General features: G+C 40.0%; 1 protein-coding gene and 1 long non-coding RNA gene across 5 annotated transcripts in view; one reads left to right on the top strand and one right to left on the bottom strand.

The window, feature by feature from the left end:
- The window catches only part of LOC132830391 (uncharacterized), a 154,759-nt gene that overhangs the window by 46,539 nt on the left and 82,006 nt on the right, over positions 1–26,214 (bottom strand). The window lies entirely within an intron of this gene.
- The window catches only part of vmp1 (vacuole membrane protein 1), a 192,067-nt gene that overhangs the window by 109,474 nt on the left and 56,379 nt on the right, over positions 1–26,214 (top strand). For all 3 annotated transcript variants that reach the window (XM_060848047.1, XM_060848049.1, XM_060848048.1), the window contains one exon: positions 15,552–15,671. In XM_060848047.1, coding sequence (XP_060704030.1) covers positions 15,552–15,671 — 120 coding nt within the window. The remainder of the gene's footprint in view (positions 1–15,551; positions 15,672–26,214) is intronic.

The following is a 26,214-nucleotide window of genomic DNA, read 5'->3' as shown; positions in this document are numbered from 1 at the left end:
GACCATCCGAGATGGCCTCTTTCAGAGACCGCAGTTTCCCCTCCTACGTGGTCAACCATGCCCTCCAGCTCATCTCCTCCACTTCCTGCATCTCTGCCTTTGAATCCCGCCGCTTCAATCGCAACCAGGACATAATGCTCATGGTCCTCACCTTCCACCCCACCAAACTCTGCATATATCGCATTATCTTCCGCCACTTGCACCACCTGCAAACAGACCCCACCATGAGGGATATATTTCCACCCCAACCCCTTTCTGCATTCAGGAGAGAACATCTGCGACTCTCTTGTCAGATCCACCCTCTCCACCCCGGCACCTTGTTTTGCTATCGCAGGATGCTTAAAACCTGTGTCCCTACCTCCCCCCTCCCTTCCATCCAAGGCCCCAAAGGATCTTTCCACATTCAACAGAAGTTCACCTGTTTTCCCATGCACATCATCTACTGTATCCATTGCACGCGATGTAGTCTCCTCAGTATTGGGGAGACAAGATGCCAACTTGCGGATCATGTCAGAACATCTCTGGGACGCCCACACCAACAACCCCACTTGTAACTCTCCCTCCCACTGCACCAAGGACATGCAGATTCTGGGTCTCCTTCGTTGCCAAACCCCTACCACCTGATGCCTGGAGGAAGAATGCCTTGGGACCCTACAACCACACGGGATCAATATGCATTTCGCTAGTTGCCTCCTTTTCCCCTCCCCCCAACCTTATCACAGTCCCAAGCCTCCAACCTGGCACTGCCCCTTAACCAGTCCTATCTATCCATCTTTCCTTTCCCTTCCTTTCCCTTCCTTTCCCTTCCTTTCCACCCAGCCGCTCCACCCTATCCTCCTACCTATCACTTCCACCCACACCTTCGCCTGCCCATCACCTTCCCAGCCGCCTTGCTACCTTCCTCCTAGCCCGGCCACACCCCCCCAATTTATCTCTCAGCCCCTCTGCCCACAAGCCTCATTCCGGATGGAGGGCTTATGCTTGAAAACATTGATTCTCCTGCTCCTCGGATGCTGCCTGACCTGCTATGCTTTTCCAGCACTACACTCTCAATTCACTCCCATGGCAAAACCCTGACCAATTAGAATCTACTTGTTTGGACTGAGAATTAAAATCGACAGTTGACAGTTCCAATAGTTCCATTGCATCTCCATGCTGATGGTGGCCCAAACAATCAAGGATGTCTTTTCTGTTGCATAAAATGGTGTCTCCTTTTCTTGTGTCCTAGCTCTGAAGAGTGCAAGACAAACACTTCAACTTCTAGTCTCTATTTAGTAATGTTTAACTTCAGAATTTTCTTTACGACTCAGTTGGGAAGCATTGAAATTAATTAAGAAACAAAGCATTTACTTTTAAAGATTGTGGTTTATGACCTCAGGATGTCCCAAATCACTTCAGAATTAATTTAACTATTTTTAAAAATACTATTATTGCTGTTGTAATATATTAAGTGTATCAGCCAGCTGTGTGGAGCAGTATGCCAAAGACGACAATGTGATAATGACCTACTTCTATTCTATAATCTCTTTCTCAGTTACACTGATTGACCAATGTTAAACAGGGTGCACTCTTCAGAATATTGACTGAAATCTTTCTGATAGAGCAAATGAGACCTTGATTTAATAGCTCAGTTGAAACAAGGCATCTCTAACCAAGCAGTATCCTTCTGTACTGCACTAGTGTCAACCTGGATTATAGGCTCAAGTCTCCACAATTAGTTTTGAATCTTGATCCTTCTGACTCGGATGAGAGTGCTACCAACTGAACTACTGTTAACTCCAAATGATTTCAGTAGTTTGTTGTATTGAAGAACAAGGATGCTTTATTTTATGATACAATGAACCAATTGACATAGACACAATTTAGTTGCATTTAGAAATGCTTAATTTGCAAAAGTAATTCAACTCTTCAAGTTTTCAAGAAAACTCATTGTTTAAAGGCCAAATTTATGTCTCAGTTTTATCTCTCAATGAGTAAACATACCTGTTTGAAAGGCCACCTACCCATAGCTTTCGACTGAACACTCTCAATATCCTATTTAGTTTGAATTTGTTCAATGAATCAGTTACTGACGCACGTAATGTTGTCATTTATGTCTGCCTAGTTTCTGTTGTGCAATTTGATTCATGTGATCTCTGGGGCTGGTTTAGATTATTAAAAGGGGATCATGAAGAAGTTTCAAGTTTTTTTTTCCCTTTATTGGCACTTTAACCACACTTGCTTTTGCCTCTGTCACAATTGCATGACTAAAGAGTTCGGGAGTGTTTGGTCATGATACTTTAGTTTTTTTGGGCCAGTAGCCAGGCTTGATGAGCCAGCAGAGCTTTTCCTGCCTGCCAATTTTGTGTTTGGTATCAATGGACAATGAGTAAACACCCAGTTTGCAGGTGACTAGTACAATTTGGCAAATTTATTTCAATTACTTGAGCTAAAGAACTTAACAACTTAAGCAAACAAAAAAAAATGGCCCAGCAGCAAACCTCACCTGGAAATGTTCTAATATCTACTCAATCATTGGTGGCTGCTCTTAGAACCACTGTGACCCCATCTTCATGCCTTGAACAAAAACTACAAGATTTTACCACCAGCCTTTTCACATTTTTGTTTCTGTACTTTCATTGTTGACCACAACTGGACGTTTCCCTTTTCTCCATCCTCCTTGATCTCAGTTCAGGTTTTCTTATATCCGTAAAGGTTCTGACATTATTTTCTTCATCTTCCTTGGTTACCTTTGGGATACACTATAATTGCATACTTGTAAAGTGAGCCACAGGGGTAGCCAAATCTTTAGCTCGTTATGATGGTTTCATGTTTGATGTAATTTTTATAGCAAATACATTTCAACAACAAAACCCTACCATTACTGTTTTTAATGCAGTTTAAAGCATAGTATTAACTTCACTAAATCACAACCTGTTTAGATTTGTCTCGAGGGATACGTTTAATCCCGGCAGGTCAAAGAGCAACAATCTTCCTAGCTCGCAGTAATCTCATGTAAGTAATGTATCTGAGATAAACTTGAGTTGTGAGGGTGTATTCCAGGAAGTGTGTCTCACAGAAAGCTATGCTGGGTAATGGTGATAGCCATTACAATGATATTTTGAAATAATTGCTACATGTACCAAAAATTCCACTCCCCCTCCATGAAACTGCATGAAGACTGAAAAAGGAAGTTCTGGTGCTTTCTGATAACTGCTTTGTAAAGCATTGAAATGAATAGCAACAAAAAAAAAGTACTGAATAAGATGGATCTAAACTCCTTCTAGAATTAACATAATATTTTCATAGTTCTCCATTGTTCCTAGTATGTTGGATAATTATCAAGATTTATTAGATATCCGTACTAGCTTCCAGCAAGGGTTGTCAATTAACAGTCAGGTAAGTTTAGCTTTTTCTCACATCTAGGAATACAAAGATCTGCTAATTCCACGCACCCATGTATTGAATCCAAGGCTTTATTTTGGCTTGCTGCCTTTTGGCAGTGAACTGTCCCTCCTGTATGTCATTTATGAGAGTTTGGTTTGTGGCTTTTACCTTCTTCCTGGAGTTTTCTTGGGCCATACATACTTTTATTGAAAGATGGGCTAGAAGCCTGCTTTCTGGTATCCTAAGTTAGAAGCCAAAAATGAGGTGGTACACGTGGTCCAGGTTGTCTGATTCATGTGGGAGTGACACAGAGCATTTGCCTAGACTATTCAAGCCTAGAAATGTGAGAAGAATTGACAGTGCATTCTATCTCTTTTTGGGAAATTACTTGTTCATCCAGTATCCTACTCTTGCTTTTTTAAATAAAGTTTTCTACCAAACGGCACCAGATGCAGGAGATGGCAACTGTTTAGCTAGAAGGGCTAAAAGGTCTAAAAATTGACAAATCTGCTAGCCCTGATGGGCTACATTTTAGAGTTCTGAGTCAGGTGGCTTAGGAAATAGAAGAGACATTGGTTGTCATCTTTCAAAAGTTACTGGAGTCAGGGAAAGTCCCAGATGATTGGGAAATCGCTGTTGTAACCTCTTGTTCAAGAAAGGATCAAGACAAAAGATTGAAAATTATAGGCCAATTAACCTAACCTTAGTTGTTGGTAAAATTCTAGAATCCATCGTTAAGGATGAGATTTCTAAATTCTTGGAAGTGCAGGGTCAGATTAGAACACATCAGGATAGATTTAGTAAGGGGAGGTCATGCCTGACAGATCTGTTAGAATTCTTTGAAGAGTTAACAAGTAGGTCAGACCAGGGAAACCCAGTGGATGTTATCTATCTAGACTTCCAAAAGGCCTTTGATAAGGTGCATCACGGGAGGCTGCTGAGTAAGATGAAGGCCCATGGTGTTCGAGATGAGCTACTGGCAGGGAATTGAGGATTGGCTGTCTGACAGAAGGCAGAGAGTTGGGATAAAAGGTTCTTTTTCGGAATGGCAGCCAGTGACAAGTCGTGTCCTGCAGGGTTCAGTGTTGTGGCCGCAGCTGTTCTCTATACATACTAATGATCAGGATGAAGGGACTGGGGGCATTCTGGTGAAATTTGCCAATGATATGAAGTTATGTGGACAGGCAGTTAGTACTGAGGAGTGGGGAAGCTGCAGACAGATTTAGACCGTTAGGAGAGTGGTCCAGAAAATGGCTGGTGAAAATCAACACAAGCAAATGTGAGGTCTTGCACTTTGGAAAAAAGAATACAAGCATGGACTATTTTCTAAACGGTAAGAAAATTCATAAAGCCAAAGTACAAAGGGATCTGGAAGTGCTAGTCCAGGATTCTCAAAAGGTTAACTTGCAGGTTGAGTCCGTGATTAAGAAAGCGAATGTAATGTTGTCATTTATCTTGAGGGTTGGAATATAAAAGCAGCAATATGCTTCTGACCCTTTATAAAGCTCTAGTTAGGCCCCATTTAGAATACTGTGGCCAATTTCGGGCCCCACACCTCTGGCACTGGAGCATGTCCAGCGGAGATTCACACGGATGATAGCTGGAATGGCAGGCCAAGCATACGATGAACAACTGAGGATCCTGGGATTGTATTCATTAGAGCTTAGAAGGTTAAGGGGAGATCTAATAGAAACTTAGAAGACAATGCATGGCTTAGAAAGGGTGGATGCTGGGAAGTTGTTTCCATTAGGTGGGAAGACTAGGACCCATGGTCAGAGCCTTAGAATTAGAAGGGGTCAATTTAGAAGAAATGTCTCCTCATTTCTGTTCAGCCAGAGTGTTGGACCTGTGGAATTCATTACCATGGACCAGAGTGGAGGCCATTAAATGTCTTCAAAGCAGAAATGATAAGCTCATAATCTCGCAAGGAATTAAAGGAAACAGGGAGAGTGTCGGTAAATGGAGTTGAAATGCCCATCAGCCATGATTTAATGGCGGAGTGGACTCAACGGCTGAATGGCCTTACATCTACTCCTATGTCTTATGGTCTTATGGCTTGAGAAGATTGACCGTCATAATGACGGTTTTTCATTTCTATCATAGGTCTTGATGATTTGTGGGACTATGTGCCATTTGAGTTGGGACATCATTTTTTAAAAGCTACCTTGAATCATTAATTTCATTTAGTTAGTAATAAATTGACCTTGATTAGATGAAGATTTGTAAAAACTTAATTCCACCTACCCTTGCACAAATATGGGAAGCAGATATTCTACAATATCACCTGGTGGCCAGAATCTACACTGTGACAATTAAATAAAAGTATAGGAACATAAAAGCTGGACATACAGAACAGACAACAAGACGGGGAACCTATCAACAAAGAATGCATACTCAAACTACTGGACCTGTGCCTCACAATACACTTCACATTCAATAACCAAATATATGAACAAATCAACGGCACACCCATCTCTGGACTCATAGAAGCGGTAATTCTAAGGTTAGAACAAACAGTCTTACTGCAAATTCAACCCAAACTCTGGGTCAGATATGTAGATGATACCTTTTGTAATCATTAAAAACACAGAAATAGAGAACACACACCGGATCATCAATGCCACACTCGCAGGAATCCGATTCACTAGAGAGGAAGAAAAGGACAATCAACTCCCATTTCTAGACGTGATGGTACAGAGAACACCGAATGGAGAATTCACCACAAAAGTATACAGGAAAGCCACACACACAGACCAAGTCCTAAACTACGAAAGCAACCATCCCAGCACACACAAAAGAAGTTGCATCAAGACACTGTTCAAAAGGGCCACAACACACTGCAGTACACCAAAACTGCAAAAAGAGGAAGAAGAACACCTATACAATGTATTCGCCAAAAACGGAGACCCCCGCAATTTCATCAACAGATGCCTAAGGGAAAGACATTGGAATGAGAACATGCCACAACCCAAAGGACTAGCCACACCACCATACATCAAAAACATTTCTGAACTGACTGCCAGACTACTGCGACCACTAGGACTCATAACAGCACACAAACCAACAGCCACTCTCCGATAACAACTCATCAGGACGAAGGACAGATACCCAGCATGAGCAAAACCAATGTAGTATACAAAATCCCATGCAAGGACTGCACAAAACACTACATAGGACAAACAGGAAGACAGCTAACGATCCGCATCCATGAACACCAACTAGCCACAAAACGACATGACCAGCTATCCTTAGTACCCCACACTCGGATGACAAGCAACATGAGTTCGACCGGGACAACACCACTATCATAGGACAAGCCAAACAGAGAACAGCCAGGGAATTCCTAGAGGCATGGCATTCATCCACAGATTCAATTAATAAGCACATCGACCTGGACCCAACATACCGGCCACTGCAGCGGACAGCTGGAACTGCCAACCGGAAGCGGCAGATACAAATCACTATAAATGCCAGAGGAAAGATCACAGAAGTGCTTCACAGGAGGTTCCCAAGCACTGAGGATGTCACCTAGATAGGGGCCGAAACGTCTGCAACACAAATTCAATGTCAATGTTAACCATCCAATCAACATTGTCAGTTGACAGAGTGTCAATGGTTGTGCTGCCTCCAGGAATGGATTTCTTGGTCAGTAGTTCAATATGTGGCTGATGATCTGAACTATTCTTTGTGTTTCGCTTATGGCCTCTTGCTAATCTTCTCCCGCCCCTCCAGTGTTGAGTGTAGTTCCATGATTTCACAGGAGACTTTGATGAAACACTGTCAAGACTGTTATTTCAGACTGCCACCTGAACAACTCAAAAGCTAAAGGACAACTTGACATTTATATTGTGAAATTTTACTGCCAATTTGTTTTATGATCAGCCGAACCTTTATTAAAGTAGTCTGTAAAAGGATACCTGACCTGCTAGTCTAATAATGGTGGAATTTGTTAAAGGAAGAATGCATTGTTGAAAATGGTGAAGTATCTATATTTCAAGTGGGACCATGGGTGTTCGATCTCTTGAGTACAACTGAGGCCTCAGTTTAAAGAAAGAAACTAAACAATTGCAGTGTTACATTTTAATAGCTTTATCATATTCCAGAGTATTTTACGGTCAGTGAAGTATTTTAGAAGTATTGTCACTGTGATAGCAAATTTGTGCACCGCTAAGTCGACCAAACAGTAATGTGTGAGTGACCAAATGTCTGTTGTGATGTTGAATAACTTCCCATCTACAAGTCAGTGGCTCTGATTTGATGTAATACTGACTAGGCCTGTGTACATACATTTAAGACCATAAGATATGAAAGCAGAATTAGGTCATTGGCCCATCAAGTCTGCCCCTCCATTCAATCCATTCTCCTGTCTTCTCCCTGTAACCATTGATCCCCTTTCTATTTAAGAAGCTATCTATCTCTATCGTAATTGCACAATGACCTGGCCTCTACAGCCTTCTGTGGTAATGAGTTCCACAGATTCACCACCCTCTGGCTAAAGAAATTCCTCTTCATCTCAGTTATAAAGCATGATCCCTTCACTCTGTAGCAGTGCTTTTAGCTTCCAGTCTTTCCTCTTTGTAGAAACATCTTCTCTGTGCCCCTGCTATCCAGGCCTCTCTGTATTCTATAAGTTTCAATCAGATCCTTCTTTATCCTTCTAAACTCTGGGTATAAGCCCAGAGTCCTCAACAGTAAACCTTTGATCCCCAGACTTATTTCTTTCTTAGATGTGGGGTCCAAAATTGCTCACTATGTTCCAAATGCAACCTGACCAGAGTCTTATACAGCCTCAGCAGTATGTTTCTGCTCTTGTATTCTAGTCCTCTCGAAAAGAATGCTAACTTTCCATTTATCTTCTCTCCCTCTGCTCATCTGCCTGTCCTTTCAATTGGATGCATATCTTTAGGTATTTAGTTCGCAGCCCTGATTCCCTTTCAGCCATGCCTTTGTGATGTCCACAACATTATACCCATCAATTTCAATCTACTCTACAAACTCATTTACCTTGTGTGTACTGCACACAGTTAAGTACAACACCCTCAGTCCTGCATTGACCACCATCCATTCTCATAGCTGCCCCCTTGTCTACTGTGCCTAAAGTTAGATTTCTAACCCTTTCCATACTTTGACCAATTACTTTTTCTGGAAATTTTTATAACTTCGCCCAACCAATCGCCCCCTTCGCCTAGTTTAAAGTCCTCATGACCTCAATTTGCACCATCAGCTTATCTTAGTTGACAAAATGCTTCATGCATTAAGATACAAAGTCTTTAAGTTTGTTCTATTATGGAGTTTCCCAACACTTTTATGGTTCCTTGGTACAACATGATATTCTGTGCCTTTCTTTTATTTTCTGCTAACAATCAACCCAATCGCGAACCAACAATCCTACTTTCTCAGTGGAATATTGAGCTCCTGGGAGTGGTCATTCACAACAAGTTTTCTTGGATTCTTCATGTGGACGCATTGATTACAATGGCCCAGCAGTGTTTCCTCTTCCTCAGGCAGCTAAGGAAATTTGGCATGATGGCAAATACCCTTGCCAACTTTTAACAGTGCGCTATAGAGAGCATTCTGTCTGGATGTATCAGTACCTGATATGGCAACTGTACCATTCAAGATCAGAGACGGTTACAGAGAGTGATGAACTCGGCTCAGACAATCACAAAGGCCAATCTCCCATTTATAGAATCCATCTACCAGCCCACTGTCAAGGAAAGGCTGCCAACATTCTCAAAGATCCAACCCACTCTGACAATGTTTTCTACAACCTCTACCATCGGAAAGAAGGTACAGAAGCCTGAGCGCGCACACCAGCCGGTTTCGAAACAGTTTCCACTGTACTGTTGTTGTTAGAATACTGAATGGACTCTCAAACTCTTACCATTTGCCTGTACCTGTGTTTTTGTTTCTGCCGCTGTTTACCCATTATTTACTTATTTATGCTACTTAACTCTGTGATCAATCTGTGTTGCTCACAAGTCAAAGCTTTTCACTGTGCCTCTGTACATGTGACAATTCAATCCAACTTTGATTTAATACTTTTCCATGCAATTGAACCAGCACCTCCAGTATTTAATTTAAAGCCCTCTCTATGGTCCTAATTGTGTGCTTTGCCAGAACTGCTATCCCAGCACAATTCACGTGGAGCCTGTCCCATTGGAACAGCTCCCACTTCCCGTACTATTGCCAATGCCTGTTTCTCCCATACCAATCTTTGAGCCACGCGTTTACTTCTTTAATGGGGTGTTTAGGGTGTAGGTTTGCTCGCTGAGCTGTAGGTTTGATATCCAGACGTTTCATTACCTGACTAGGTAACATCATCAGTGGCAACCTCCAAGTGAAGTGAAGCTGTTGTCTCCTGCTTTCTATTTATAGCTTTGTCCTGGATGGGGTTCCTGGGGTTTGTGGTGATGTCATTTCCTGTTCATTTTCTGAGGGGTTGATAGATGGCATCTAGATCTATGTGTTTGTTTATGACATTGTGGTTGGAGTGCCAGGCCTCTAGGAATTCTCTGGCATGCCTTTGCTCAGAAAATGAACAGGAAATGACATCACCACAAACCCCAGGAACCCCATCCAGGAGAAAGATATAAATAGAAAACAGGAGACAACAGCTTCGCTTCACTTGGAGGTCGCCACTGATGATGTTACCGAGCCAGGTAATGAAATGTCTGGATATCAAATCTCCAGCTCAGTGAGCAAATCTACACCCTAAACCTCAACCTGAGCTACAAACATTGCAATTACCTCTTTAATCTTTGTGCCAAATAGCTCATGCCTCTGGTAATAGTCCAGAGATTATCTATCACCTTTTTGGTTCTGCTTTCTTATTTGGCCCCTAGCTGCGCTCATTCTCTCTGCAGATCCTCTTTCCTCTTTCCAGTTGTATCATTGGTACCTACGTGTACCACAACAGCTGGATCCCTCCCCTCCCACTTCCAATTCTTCAGATTTAGATATCCAGTATCCAGGTACCAAGTAGGCAACATATCCTGATGTACACTCTATCCTGGCCATGAAGAACAATGTCTATTCCCATTTCTGACTACACTAACACTGATTACAACTGCATTTTTTTTTCCTCCCCTTCTTGGATGACTCCCTGCATGATGGTGCTATGGTCAGTTGCTCATCCAATTTATAGCCCCAGCTCTTGTCCACAGAGGGAGTAAGAATCCTAAACGTGTTAGACATACTCGAGGCTCCTTCAGCACCACCTCCCCAATCCCTCTACCTACCACCTTCATAGCCATGTCCTCCTATCCTTGACCGCTGACCAAATTTGAATTAGGTAGTCTAAGGAATGTGACAGTCTGCTGAAATACAGCATTCAGATAATTTTTCCCCTCCGAGTACTGATGTATCTCGATGTTTAAAGCTCAGATTTCAGGTTGTCAGCTCTGAGCCTGAGTTCCTTGAGCAATCAACACTTGATACAAATGTGCTCTCTGTGAACCACAATGGGGTACATCAGCTAGTACAACATGGAGGTACAACACATTTGCCTGGCCCTGCATGGCTCTTTTATTTAGATTATTCTTAATTTGTGTTTTTTAAAAAATTTCCAACTGGTCTTTTAATCTTTTTGTAATCTGCAATTATTTCTTATATTTCCCTTCAATCTGAAAGTAACATAATCAAATTAGTAGCTATTACCACCCAATGAATTTATGGTTTTCTTGTGATATCATTCTTTGTTTTGCATATGGAGGGGGCACCTGACCATCAACCCTACCTATGCAACTCATAATCTTAGAGCTATAGAGATGTACAACATGGAAACAGACCCTTTGGTCCAACTCATCCATGCCCACCAAATATCCGTGATAAATCTAGTCCCATTTGCCAATATTTGGCTCATATCCCTCTCAACCCTCCTTATTCGTATACTGATCAAGATGCCTTTTTAAATGTTGTAATTGTACCAGCCTGCAACTCGTTCCACAGAAGCATGACCCTCTGTGAAAATTTGCCCCTCAGATTGCGTTTAAATCTTTCCCCTCTCACCATAAACCTATGTCATCTAGTTTTGGACTCCCTCACCCTGGGGAAAAGACCCTGTCTGTTTACCCTATCCATGCCTCCAATGATTTTATAAACCTCTATTAGGTCATTCCTCAGCCTTCGATGCTGCAGGCAAAACAGCCCCTATTCAGTCTCTTCCTATTGCTCAAACCCTCCAACCCTGGCAACATCCTCTTAAATCTTTTCTGATCCCTTTCAAGTTGTCAGTGTGTTGTGGTTCAATTATCATTTATTGGAAATTATTGTAGTCTGGCACTTGTGGTGTCAATGTTATTTGCTTAAAACTAGTTACATGGTGAATGAATTTATTGTCTCATCTATTTTGAAGATAGTGAAAAGTGTTTTACATACCTAGCTTTTGCCAGTTCTGAAGAAAGATCACAGTACTGAAACAGAATCTTACAGAGTCCTGAACAATGTGGACCATAGTGAGAAACCTGGGAGTGTCAGATGATGAGTCTAGCAAGGCCCATCTTGAATTTTCCAGATTTCGCAAAGGAATCTATAAAATTGTGATTTCTCTCATGTTACCATTTGCCAGTTTTTCACTACATGTGATGATTTACAAACATTGAATTCCTGTGCTGTGAAATAATGTAGTTTTTGATTACTTGATATTAATGTGAGGAATGTACCGAGGAACCTCGATTATCCGAATGAGATGGGCGGACACTGTTTCGTTCAGATAATTGTTTATTTGGATAACGATTTTACCTTAAGCAAGGAAAACCATGCTGATCGAATGCTGTGCTCTACTGGAGAATTTGTTTAAATGTATACTTTTAATGTATTGAGCACAAGAGGACACAGATTTCACATGATGAACAAAATAAAGTAATGATAACACAAGAAAACTTTTTAAAAATGTAGCAGTAGTTAGCATTTGGCAAGGAATGGTGAAGACAGCAGTAAACAAGGTCCCAAACAGCTGCTACGGTCTCAAGAGCATTTGACAGTTTCTGGGAACTCAGTCTCGCGATATAAAGACAGAAGCACTGCCTCACACGTGTGTACTATCTCAGCCATTTGTTCATGAATGGCCTGATAAAGTGATGGGAATACCGTACAACACTTTTGCAAAGGGCTGTGTAACAACCCGTACCTAAAATAAAAATCCAGTTGCTGATGCTTGAGCAGCTTGTGTTTCTTTGTTTCTGTTGATGTTTTTACATGTTCTTCTGTAAATCGAATGCACTTACCTCTTTAATGTAACGTTTTTGCGGGACCTTGAAATCCTCTTCGGATAATCTGAAATTCGGATAATCGTGGTTCCTCTAATTTGTTGCCAAGTTCAAATGCATGCAATTAATGCATTCCTGTAACACACTGTAGCTACAATTTTAGAACCATTAGAATCCTTGCAGTGCAGAAAGTGGCCAATTCTGCCTATCCCGTCTGCTCTGACCCTCTGAAGAGCATCCTACCCAGACCCAATCTAGCCACATAACTTGTACATACCTGGACACTGAGGGGCAATTTGGCATGGCCAAGTCACTTAACCTGCATACCTTTGGACTATGGGAGGAAGCTAAAGCACTTGGCTGCTGCCCATGCAGACACGGAGAATATGTGAATTCCACACAGGCAGTCATCTAAGCTTGGAATTGAACCGGGGTCCTTGGCACTGTGAGCTATCAGTACTGCTAACTGCTATGCCGCTCAAATGTTCAATTTCAAATCGATGGGGTAGATGTGGAAAGGTTGTTTCCTCTTGTAAGGGTGTATAGGACCAGAAAGCAGAATCTCAGAATAAGGGGTTGTCCATTTAAGTGGGAGATGAGGAGGAGTTAATTCTCTTAGAGGGTAGTGAATCTGTGCAGTTCTATACTCAGAGGGGCTTTCAAGGTTAGATTATCAAGTATATTCAAGACTGAAATAGGCAAATTTTAACCAGTAGGGTAATTGAAACAGGGAAAAGACAAGAAAAAGTGGAGTTGAGTATTATCAGATCAACCATATCTCATGAATGGCAGAGCAGTGATGTGCTGAATAGCCAACTTCTATTCATACATCTTATGAACCCTGACAATGCGTCATTCCCTATAAGCTGTACTGGTGTGTCAATTTGGTTAATAAATCCAAATCCTAGAGAATGACCTATTCTTAGATATTAGGGACAGTTATTATCACAGATTGGGGTCAGTTTTGGAGAATGTTCTGTGACAAGTTTTGTGCTTTAATGGATCAGTGTGACATTATGTTATAAATGGCATCAACTCTTGGTGACCCAAACTGTGTTAACATCTGTGATAACTCTAGAAATGTAGGAATGTTCTTGAATGTAATATATCTTTTTTTATAAAATGAACTCTTCTTTGTAGCAGAGAGGCACAGCACATTGATACTTGATCTTAAAATCACAACTTATTCACCACACAATAAATTTATGATCTCTGTCAACCTGCCTGAGGGACATTAATTATAAGCTGTCTTACTTGGATTTACTGAAAATACCCAACATAAAAAAAACTTTCTGTATATTGAAGATGATTTGAAAATGTTCTGTGGTAGATTGTATGAATTCATGGAAGTTCTTATTTTTGCACAAATTGCTGTAGATTTGTTGTTTCTGCAAGAAACTTTGTGAACAGGTATTGTATTTCCTTTGGGATCTGAAAGATTCTGATCATCTTCACTTTGGTTATTCCCAACAGTGAATTGAGATTAATTAGACTGAGGAAGAGGGAAGAATGGTTGGGTAGAAAAATGTGTAAAAATCTGCATCATATTTATACTTGTTCATAAGGCTAATGTGTATTTGAACTCAGTCAGTAAAATAAACCAAACCTTATGTTATATATGCAAAGCTGTGTTGAAGTGCTACTGCAATCCAGAAACCACTTGTGCTGTTTCTACATGCTGCTGCTGGCCAATAACAGCTGCAAAATGCCATATTTAGAATTTCATCCACCCATTAACAAAAATTACACCTACAGCAGTGTTTTTCTAAACTTCTCTGTGTGGGGGCCTCTCCACAAATATTGACACACACCCTTATAAATGCTGACATACTTCCAGAAACACTTGCATCCCAAGAAGTTCTTCGGTAGCTAAAGGAAAACAGTGTATTTGTTGCATTAAATGTCCATTAATTTACAGAAACTGAGAGAACACATTAAGTAATCAAATAAGGTATTCATCAGATAGAATGTGTGTGTTAACTTTATTGCTCTAGTGGGATATGCTTATAGATTCTGTATTAACCTGGGTTGAGGGACCGTTCTTTCAAATTTTACCTTTCATAAAGCAAAGTTAGGGTAGAAGTGGAATCTTTTTCCCAGAGTGGGAATGGTAATACTAGAGTGCATGTATCCATTAAAGGTGAGAGGGGGATCGTTTAAAGGAGACATGCAAAGCAGTTTAGATGCTGAATGCTGTTGGGAAGTGGTAGAATCAGATAACAATTGTAACTATTGAGAGGCATTTAGACAGACGCAGACGGACAGGGAATAGAGAAAAGGCAGGCAGATGGGTTTAGTTTAGACTGGCATCGTGGTCAATGCAGATATAGTGGGCTAAAGGGTCTGTTTCTGTGCTGTACTGTCCTGTCTATCATTGAAGTCACTTGTTTGACGCTCTGGATATTAATTTTATTTTGGTTTAAAAGCAGGTTATCTAGTCCTGATAATGTTAACCTCCGATTTCAGTCACTAGTCTAGACACTACATTTGAAATAACAGTAATTATTCAAGTATTATTGCCTCTTCCCAACTCATGTTTTCTGTGTTTCTGCTCCATTAATACTACTGTTGGCTAAAACATTCAGAAATTTACAAAATCTGAGTAGAATTTTTGAACCTATTGCCAGCTAAAATTGTATAATTAGTTAGACTTCAGTTGGATATAAAATAGAAATCTTGGAAATGTAAGCATGTTGATCTGCAACTGGAAGAGAATGTAAGACTGTTGCTAATCTGTATTTCCAGTTTAAAAAAATAAATCTGAAACATTTGTATATTTTCCTTTTATCTGCATTTGTGTTTTTGTGTGTTCTGACAAAATGTGGATGTCCTTCATGTTGGACCAGCTAAATATTTACACAATTATTGTGAACAAAGCTATTTTTGTTTTGGCACATATGTTTTTAAGCGCATATACAATGTAGGGCCAACAACAAGTATATTCCTTGAATCATCAATCTTTCATTTTACTTGCAGGGAGCTGGCACAGCAATAGGAGAACTACCTCCCTACTTCATGGCCCGAGCAGCTCGCCTGTCGGGCACAGAAACAGATGAGGAGCTTGAGGAAATACTGGAACGTGATCAGAATGCAGAGGTGAGTTTATTTGTTGAAGGAGGGGATAGGATGGGGGCAGATTTTTACTTAATGAAGTAATTGTGCAATTATCACAATTCCAGTAACTGATCCCTGGTGTCTCAGACTAGAGTTATCAGTAGTTTAAATCTTGGGAAAGTTATTAGTTTACAGATTGCACATACCTTTTATAATGCTGACTAACCAATAGTCAGAAATGGTGCCAGGAAATTACAATTCTGCCTTTAAAATTTATTAAGTTATATTTTTATTTTAACAAGTAATAAAACTACAGATTGCAAGTAGAATTTGCTTTGTTTTCCTGTACAACCAGGATTTAAGTACTGTAGTCTGTCTGATTAAGGTTAATCATAGCATGTAGATTACTGCAGTTATTTTTAGGACAGATATAACCATTACAAAATATTACAAAGTAATAATTTATAAAAGTTAATCTTCTAAAAATGTTACCATTTCTGACTTTTGGAAAGTTACTGTTTAAAAGAGAAAACAAAATTAAATAAAAAATAAGCAGGACCTACATCACTGGAGAGAAAAAAGCAGCTGTTAACAGGACAGGACTAGCTAAAAGTACATCCTTGTCAAATGGTAAAAATAGAGTAGAAATATTTTATAAAATACTAAACAAATGCGCTGATAAATGAAATGGAACCATTTGGACTGTACTAATCTATCTTGTTTTACTTCATTAAAAGTAAAGCTCTAATTTAGAGGTTCCTAAAAGAACCAGACCATCTATCTTAATGAGTTCACGACTTCATAACAACAACTGATTTACACACTCACTATCAAGATCTTTCCTTGTTTCAGAACAACGGACTAGTTTTTATTCCTTGTTAAATAATGCATCCACAGGTCAGTTTTCAATATTGAACCTACATTTGTAGTTATTAACTTAACAGATCAACAAAAAGTTTGAATGGAGAGTTTACAGTCTTTCTTTGGGGTATACCAGTCTCCAAATGAAATACCATGACAGAACCAACATCCGTAAAAACTTTGAGTTTAAAACAAAATTATTTTAAAATGAATACAGTTTGGGAAAGGGAGAGGATTAAATGAACACTTTGTTTGAGAATTGGCTGACTCTCTTGGCTAATTGGTGGCTTTCTGGGCTGCCAGATTTTGCAGTTCTAACTCAAATTGCCAGTGTCTGTCTGGTCAGTGAGATGGAGTAATTTTATCAGAGTAGCATGTCTGTGTGGCAAGTTTCAGTTGATAACATGTTAATTAGTACAGTTTTGTCATCTTGAACGTTTTCCAGGTGCTTCTCATCCACAGAATCCAGATACAATGTATATTATTTAACACAAGCTAGTCACATTCCATATCACAAGGTTTCCACTGTAATGATGACCATATCCAGTTCACAGAGAGGTTTTACAGAAATGTTTGAGTCAATTCATTGAGCTGACATTATGAAAAATTGTCTAGACTGCTTAAATGAAGAATGACAACACTGTGTCTAAGCCAAGTGAGTAATGCCTTTATCTTTTCTTGATATCCTATAACCATACTCTAAAGGAAGGTCCAATCTGACTTTTACGCATTTATTCAATGGCTTTTATGTCTTGGAACAGGAGTACATGGACAGTGCTCCCCATCTGTAACTAGTCTAGTTCTGTATTGAAATGCAAGAAATGAGTATTTCTTCTGAATGTAGTAAAGCTCTTGAGTGCATGAAATATTCATACCACATTTCCCAACATGTATGTACTGTATCAATGGACACTTTTTCAACCTATCAAAACATTTAGAATTCCACCACTGTGCATCTTCCCTGTCAGTTCGTCTCCAGATCTGGGGAAGAGAAAAAGATTTATACAAACTATATCTGAGGAAAGATATACGGGCATTTGAGTCGGTTCAGAGAGGTTGCAAGTGCTGGGAAATTGGGACAGAATAGTTAGGTGATTTTGACTAGCACAATTGAAGAACGTTTTTCTATGCTGTAGATCTCAATGACTCTAGGACTAGGCTGACACTATATATAGAAGGGCTATTTTACAAGGAGAGATTAGCAGGCTGGGCCTTTGCTATTAAAGTCGAAGAATAAGAGACAACATTATTGAAATATACAAGATTCTTACGGGACTTGATAGGGTAGATGAGGAAAGATTATGGGAGAGACTAGGACCAAAGGTCATAATCTCAGAATAAGGAGTCCCTGCATTCAAGGTACAGATGAGGAATTTCTTCTGAGGGGAGTGAACCTGTGAAGTCCTTTGCCTCAATTCCTCTTCGGTAGTGTCATTAATTATATTCAAAGCTGAGATGGACAGATTTTAATCAGTGAGCAAATCAAGGGTAATGGAGAAAAGGCAAGACAGTGGAGTTGAGAATTATCTGATCAGCCATGGTCTCAATAAATGGCAGAGCAAGCTTGATGGACGAAATGGCCTACTCTTATGGTCTTGCTAAATTTCTTGAGTTGAGTTCCAGATGTTTGGGAACATAATGTGTATGGGAATCAGGATTGAGAATACCTTTCAAATATTGCTGAGTGTTTTAAAATTTGTTCATAGGCTATGTGTGTCTTTGGCAAGGGCAGTGTGAAGTGCCCATTCTTTATTGCCTTTGAGTTTGGCTGATGGAAAAAGGATATGGAAAACAGTGATGATTCAGTCACCAGCACCTCTTTCCTGAGATTTGGATTTTTGATGGTGTGATTTTCAATTGGGACTGATCCTGATTTTTGTTGATAGCTCAATAGATCTTATTGATGCTTTCATTTCCTGTAACAACTGAAAGCACTACTTCAGCAACTAAAATTGTGCATTGTTTTCTGTGATTCTCTAGAATTGTTTTTAATTACTTGCGTCCAGTCCAAAGTTGACCTCAGCCAGCTTTTGCTGTAAACTGGTACTCAGAATGGAATTTAGTTAAGACTGTCTGTACTCTCCAAGAACATGAAAACTGGCTCCTTGTATCCCCCCACACTCCTAAAATGTTAGCTTCTAGGCTGTAGTTTGGATGCTGTGTGTGCTCGATTGTAGCATAAAGTAGTGTCAACCTAGACTGAGTAGCAGCAAGTTATTTGATTATGGGTTTTCACTGACAAGCCTAGGACTAACTTCCCATGCAGTCAAGCTTTCTGAGGGTAATGGAAAGTAGAAACTGTTTTGATTGTTCCCTCCCACAAAATGTAGTCAGAAGTAAACTGTTTCACCCAACACTTGCCATAGGTGAGGCCTGACTTTCTTTTGATAAATACCAAAGGAGAAAATCTGGAATCCTGTGCAACAGTTAATGGCTGCCTTAACTTGCTTGAGGCATAATTGGAGCTCAGTTTCTGACAAACTGGAGATTTTCTTTTTTTAAAAAAAAGACTTGCCCAAACAACTTCAGGAAGGGGTGTTTCCTTTTTGGTTTTGCATGTAGTTGTAAAATGAGTATGTTTTAGGTACTCTTGATTATAGGTTACCTTTGCATAAACCCAAGAGATTAAATTACTCATCTGGCTACTGCATGTTGTGTTAAGATTACCATAATGGGTTTTGCCCGTTATGTTGAGATGAACAATGAAACGTTCGCAAAATGACTAAAACCCAAAAGCATACATGTGGCACTGATACTGTGGTATCTTGTATGAGTCAGGGTTTTTAAAATTAATTTCTGCAGATATGATTATCTTATTACTGCCATCAGTCCTCCTTAATGTTCTTCCTAGGAATGTACTTCCCAAATTTATGATTAAGTTAAGCTATTTGTATGTGTAAGTTAAGATGATGATAACCTATTTTGATGGGATTGTTGCAGCTTTGTTACTTCATTTGATTGGGGAGGAATGATAGCAGTAAAAAGCAATGTAAAGCATAACTGTATGCTTCAGCAGGAACAGGTAGCCACTGGAACTTCAGAGGGGCAATCTGTGGGAAAATAACTTTAAAGAAAATTATTGGAGCAGAACCAGTCTGTTACTGATATATTAGAGTGCCGGAAATAGCAATTGGGAGGGGAATATACAGATTCCTGTTTAATTTAGTCATCATCAGCTGCTGTTCTAATTCAAGTCTTTTATAATCAGCAGAACAAAATGGAGAATCCCTGGATTGTCGTAACTGAGGAAGTGTGCTGACATTGAAGCCCAACCATGCTCAGAGTTGTCACAAATGTGAAATTTGATTAAACAGCTAAATTTCCTAATTTGACCTAACTGTCTAATTCAGGTTAAAGGAGAATGCACACCTCGGTTTTACCAAGAAAATAACTAAAACCGTTTTTAGGTGATGGCAACAAGTAGAAAGCTTGAACTGCTCATTTATAACTATATAACTTTAGCCATTTAAAAAATTCACATTCACATAAAGACAGTCACACAAAGGTGGGCAAGACATTAATTATATGGATGAACAAGACAAATAGACAAACATTGTTTGGTAGCATTAATTCAGACCATAACATCAAAGAATTATTTTCTTTTGGTTTCTTTTGATTCCTTCTCTTTTCGACAGGAGATGTGGGTACACTGATTCACCGGTTGTGAACTTGTCCTTTTCAATATCTTAAAGGAGGTTTACCCTTTTCCTCTTTCAACATTGGATCTTGCAAAGCGAAAATCTTACTGTCGGAAGGTCAGGGAGGGTGGCTAGCTATTGTGGATTTTCTTTTATTTCTTCATCTAGAAAGGAGATAGAGATGACTCCTTTCACTTCACAATCTGGATGTTCTGTTGTCTATATGCAAGGTTGTAGCCACCTGCCCAGAAGTCAATCAAGAGGTTATTGTTATGCAGCGTTTTCCTGAACCCACATCAACTGATGCCAATTGAAAAGCCAATCAAATGTCTGTCTCTGGGCAGAATTGCCACAAATATACATAGGTGGTGTCAATTTGCCTGGAGTTCTCATTCATTGATCCAGAAAGACAACATTGTATATGCAAACTCATAATCTGCTCAGGTAATTTATTTATAAAACTGCAAAAATCTTCCAACGTCCCTTCCTTGGATTAAAGCCGTGTCCACTTCCACTTGTAGTCCATAGTCCAAAAAAAATGGTCATTACACAATGGGGAGTGGTAAAGGATTTAAGAGGAAAAGTGGTTTTGAATTTAGCCCTGGCACTCAATCAAAAGTAGATTGCGTTGATTTTGTATCTAAGTTATACATTACAATTTTAAAGTTTGTCCTGACTACCTTAAAGCCTTCTCCCGTACTAATAAATTGAAAGGAAAATTATACCCAACAGTATTGAAAAGCAGGACTTCAGAATTGCCTGCAAATCCATGAACTTTGCCATCTTGGCGTTAATCTGTTTACAATTTTTTCTTGAAATTTAGTTTTTTAATATTATGTACTTGGGTAACTAACGTTTAGACTGTGTATTTTGAATGATGTTTTGAAGATTTGTTTATTGTGTTATTATTCAAATCTTAGCTATCAAGGAAATATAACCAGAGAAGAGGGCCTGATACACAAATGGAGCAGAGACCACAGCCAGCCATGATCTCACTGAGTGGAGGAGCAGGCTTGAAACATCAAATGTCCTACACCTGCTCCTTTTGTATCTGGCCCCAATAACCCTTGACTCCTTATCCATCAAAAATCTATTGAATGCAGTCTTGAATAAATTTAGGGACACAGCTTCCCCAACCTTCTAAGAAGGAAGATTTCATACTGTAATGATCCTTTTGAGAGAAAACAACTTTGCCTGTTTTAAAAAGGAGACCACTCATTCTTTGTAAGCTCGTTTACCTCCCATCAAGCAGAAATATCCCCGTGTATCTAACCTAATGTCCCCTCAAGAACCACTATATTTAAAATAGAAGCATTTGCATTTTTTTAATGTCCTTAGGAGCTATCAGTATATTAAATCAGACAACAAAATTTGCAACTGTCAGGTGTACAATTACAATTTATTTGATTTTTTGAATGAATGGTAAATTTTGCCAACACATCCTTTAATCTGCAGTCAAGGGCAACTAGACATGGGCAATAAATCCTGGCCCAGTCAACAAAGCCCTCATACCATGAATGAATGGAAGTTGTTCTAAGGAACAGTGAGAACAGTGTCATGATGAAAGCCAGCTCCAGCATGCCCAAGAAACTAAACAATAAAGTACTGCAGAAGAAGGCAAACACTTAGGGTAATCAGACCTTTACTGGTCTGGAAGTATCTCTACTGAGTTTCTCTCTAATATCCAAAGCTTACAAATGAGACTTCCAATGTATTTTTGTCCCTCAACAGTCTGGTTCATCTATTTAAAAAATACTTTATTTTGAAAAAACATTTTAAAATGCTAGTATTTCAGATTTGAAAAGTTGATGTTCGGTACATTTTTTTTTAATTGATAGAACCTGAAAGAATGTATAAAGACAAATAATTGTTCTTTGTAAAATTCCAAATAATTCTACTGGAATATGCACACAGTGCTCAAATGGGCCATTGGTATAATAGTCTTAGAATCAAGTAGTTTCCTGCTGCCAGTCATGACAGTTTCTTAGTTTTGAGGAAGGGTCACTTGACCCGCAATATTAACTGATTTCTCTCCACAGATACTGCCAGATCTGCTGAGCTTTTCCAGCAATTACTGTTTTTGTTTGACAAGTTTCAGTCATGCCTTTCAATGTCATAATGACTAATCATAATCTGTGACACAATGCATTTGGTTTTTTGCTATTCTGGACCCGTGCAAAATTTTAAGAATCAGTAATGCTTAAAAATACACTTTTTGTTGAAGCTTTTCATTTTGCCCTCAGGGCTATTCAGAGTATAAATTCAAGGGGAAAACAAATCTTCATGCTGTATGCATAAAGAATGCTGCTTGATTGACAAGTGGACTCTGGTAGATAAATGTGTTACCATGATAATTGACAATTAACTGCCAGATTGCATCACAGCATGGTATGGCAACTGCTCTTCTCAAAAAAGAGAGTTGTGAACACAGCTTAGTCCATCATGCAAACCAGCCTTACATCCATTTACTCAATCTGTACTTGCCGCTGCCTCTGGGCAGTAACTAACATTATCAAAGACTCCTCCCATCTCAGTTATACTCTTGTCTACCCTCTTTTTATGGGCAAAAGATATAAAAGTTTGAATACGCATATGAACAGATTCAAGAATAACTTCTTCCCTGCTGTTGTCAGACTTTTGAACGGATCTCAAATGTTAATGTTGAGCTCTCTCTCTCTCTCTGCATCTTCTCTGCGGCTGTAACGCTTATTCTGCACTCTGTTCTGCTACCCTGATGCACTTTGTATGGTACGACCTGCCTGTATACCTCACAAAACAACACTTTTCACTGTATCTCGGGTTGTGTTACAACATTAAATCAAGCTCAAAGTCAAAGGATTTCTTTAAATTTCAAACCAAGAAGGTTGAATCCTATTGGTCAAGGCATTGCTCAAGAAGCAGTTTTCACCTGTTGAAACAAATGCAACACATCTATATGTTCCTTCTATCTGCAAGCAAAAGTGCCTGTTGTAGTAATACTGTATCTTCCAGTGCTTACAAATGTGCCATACCACAATCCTGTGGTTAGCACTGCTGCCTCACAGCGCCAGAGACCCGGGTTCAATTCCCGCCTCAGGCGACTCTCTGTAAGGAGTTTGCACATTCTCCCAGTGTCTGTGTGAGTTTCCTCTGGGTGCTCCGTTTTCCTCCCACAATCCAATAATGTGCAGTTTAGGTGAATTGGCCGTGCTAAATTGCCTGTAGTGTTAGGTGAAGGGGTAAATGTAGAGGAATGGGTCTGGGTGGGTTGCACGTCAGCGGGTCGGTGTGGACTTGTTCCGAAGGGCCTGTTTCCACACTAAGTAATCTAATCTAAAAACCTGATTGGCAATCCTAAATTAGTTGTCAGTATAACTTATTGCCCATTTAGGATTAATGGCGAACCACGCTTGTGTTGCTCCTGGATAGTAGCATTGTGGAATAGCATCTATTTCTAAAATGTTAGAGATACTTTATTCTTCCAGGATAGTTGGAGGTATGCTGGGCACTTTTCTGGGCCAAAGGTGACATTTTTACGGTCATTCCTGAATTTTTACAATATGCAGCAAGAAGTGATCTGGTCAATGTAGCCATTATCTGCAGGACAGCTTTGTGCCTTATTTCAGCATCAGGCTCTTATGGTAAACAAGTGGCTTGAACCCTATTTGTGATATTGCTGATGAGACCAATCTTAGTGTTTGGAACTGAAGATTTCTTCCACAAACTGACCTTCATTTTTTTATAGAATCATTGAAATGTATCTTTACTTGTCAGAGTCATTGAAATGTACTGCACAGTAACAGATCCTTCTGTCCAATTCGTCCATGTTGACCATATATCCTAAATTAATCTAGTCCCATTTGCCAGCATTTGGCACACATCCCTCTTAAACCCTTCCAATTCATGGACCCATCCAGATGCCTTTTAAATGTTTTACCAGCCTCCACCACTTCCTCTGGCAGCTCATTCCATTCACACGCCACCCTCTGCATGAAGAAACTGCTCCTCGGTTACTTTTTAAGCCTTTCCCCCCTCTCTCCAAATCTATGCCTTCTAGTTTTGGATTCCCCCGCCCTAGGAAAAAGACCTTAGCTATTCACCCTATGTATGTCTCTCATGATTTTATAAACTTCTATAAGGTCACCCTTCAGCCTTCACTTCAGGTAAGATAGCCCCAGCTTATGCAGCCACTCCCTTTAGTTCAAAACCTCCGATCCTCGCAATATCCTTGTAAGTATTTCCTGTATCTTTCAAGTTTTACAATATTTTTCCAATAGTAGGAAGACCAGAATTGAACACACATTCCAAAAATGGCCTAACCTGTACAGCCACACCATGACCTCCCAACTTCTATTCTCAGTGCACTGACCAATAAAGGCAAATATAGCAAATGCTGCCTTCACTATCCTCTCTACCTGCAATTCTGCTTTCAAGGAACTGTGAACCTGCATTCCAAGGTCTCTTTGTTCAGCAATGCTCCCCAGGACCTTACCGCTAAGTTTATAAGTCCTGCCCTGATTTGCCCTACCAAAATGCAGCACTTCACATTAATCTAAATTCAACTCCTCGGCCCATTGGCCCATCTCATCAAGGTCCTGTTGTACTTTGTGAAACCTCCTTCACTGTCCGCTACACCACCAGTTTTGGTGTCATAGAACGTTCGTTACAGTGCAGTACAGGCCCTTCGGCCCTCGATGTTGTGCCGACCTGTCATACTGGTCTGAAGCCCATCTAACCTACACTATTCCATGTACGTCCATATGCTTGTCCAATGACAACTTAAATGTACTTAAAGTTGGCGAATCTACTACCGTTGCAGGCAAAGCATTCCATACCCTTACTACTTTCTGAGTAAAGAAACTACCTCTGACATCTGTCCTATATCTATTACCCCTCAATTTAAAGCTATGCCCCCTCGTGCTCGCCGTCACCATTCTCGGAAAAAGGCTCTCCTTGTCCACCCTATCTAACCCTCTGATTATCTTATATGTCTCTGTTAAGTCACCTCTCAACCTTCTTCTCTCTAACGAAACCAGCTTCAAGTCCCTCAGCCTTTCTTTGTAAGACCTTCCCTCCATACCAGGCAACATCCCTAGTAAATCTCCTCTGCACCCTTTCCAAAGCTTCCACATCCTTCTTGTAATACGGTGACTAGAACTGTACACAATACTCCAAGTGCGGCCGCACGAGAGTTTTGTACCGCTGTAGCATAACCTCATGGTTCCGGAACTCGATCCCTCTATTAATAAAAGCTAAAACACTATGTCTTAACAACCCTGTCAACCTGGGTGGCAACTTTCAAAGATCTGTGTACCTGGACACAGAGATCTCTCTGCTCATTTACACTACCAAGAATCTTACCATTAGCCCAGTACTTTGCATTCCGATTACTCCGACCAAAGTGAATCACCTCACACTTGTCCGCATTAAACTCCATTTGCCACCTCTCAGCCCAGCTCTGCAGCTTATCTATGTCTCTCTCTAACCTACAACATCCTTTCTTACTATCTGCAACTCCACTGACCTTAGTGTCGTCTGCAGATTTACTAACCCACTCTTCTACGCTCTCATCCAGGTCGTTTATAAAAATGACGAACAGCAGTGGACCCAACACCGACCCTTGTGGTACACCACTGGTAAATGGACTACAGGATGAACATTTTCCATCAACCACCACCCTCTATCTTCTTTCAACAAGCCAATTACTGATCCAAACTGCTATATCTCCCACAATCCCATTCCTCTGCATTTTGTACAATAGCCTACTGTGGGGAACCCTATCGAAAGCCTTGCTGAAATCCATATACACCACATCAACCGGTTATCTCTCATTTACATGTTTGGTCACCTTCTCAAAGAACTCAATAAGGTTCGTGAGGCACGACCTACCCTTCACAAAACCATGCTGATTATCCCTAATCAAATTATTCTTTTCTAGATGATTATAAATCCTATCTCTTATAACCTTTTCCAACACTTTACCAACAACTGAAGTGAGGCTCACTGGTTTATAATTACCAGGATTGTCTTTACTCCCCTTCTTGAACAGGGGAACCATATTTGCTATCCTCCAGTCTTCTGGCACTATTCCTGTAGACGATGATGAT

Source organism: Hemiscyllium ocellatum, chromosome 31 (genome assembly GCF_020745735.1).
Source record: "Hemiscyllium ocellatum isolate sHemOce1 chromosome 31, sHemOce1.pat.X.cur, whole genome shotgun sequence".
Taxonomy (NCBI): domain Eukaryota; kingdom Metazoa; phylum Chordata; class Chondrichthyes; order Orectolobiformes; family Hemiscylliidae; genus Hemiscyllium; species Hemiscyllium ocellatum.
The sequence above is the reverse complement of the archived record's forward strand: the minus strand, read 5'-3'. Positions and strand labels throughout refer to the sequence as shown.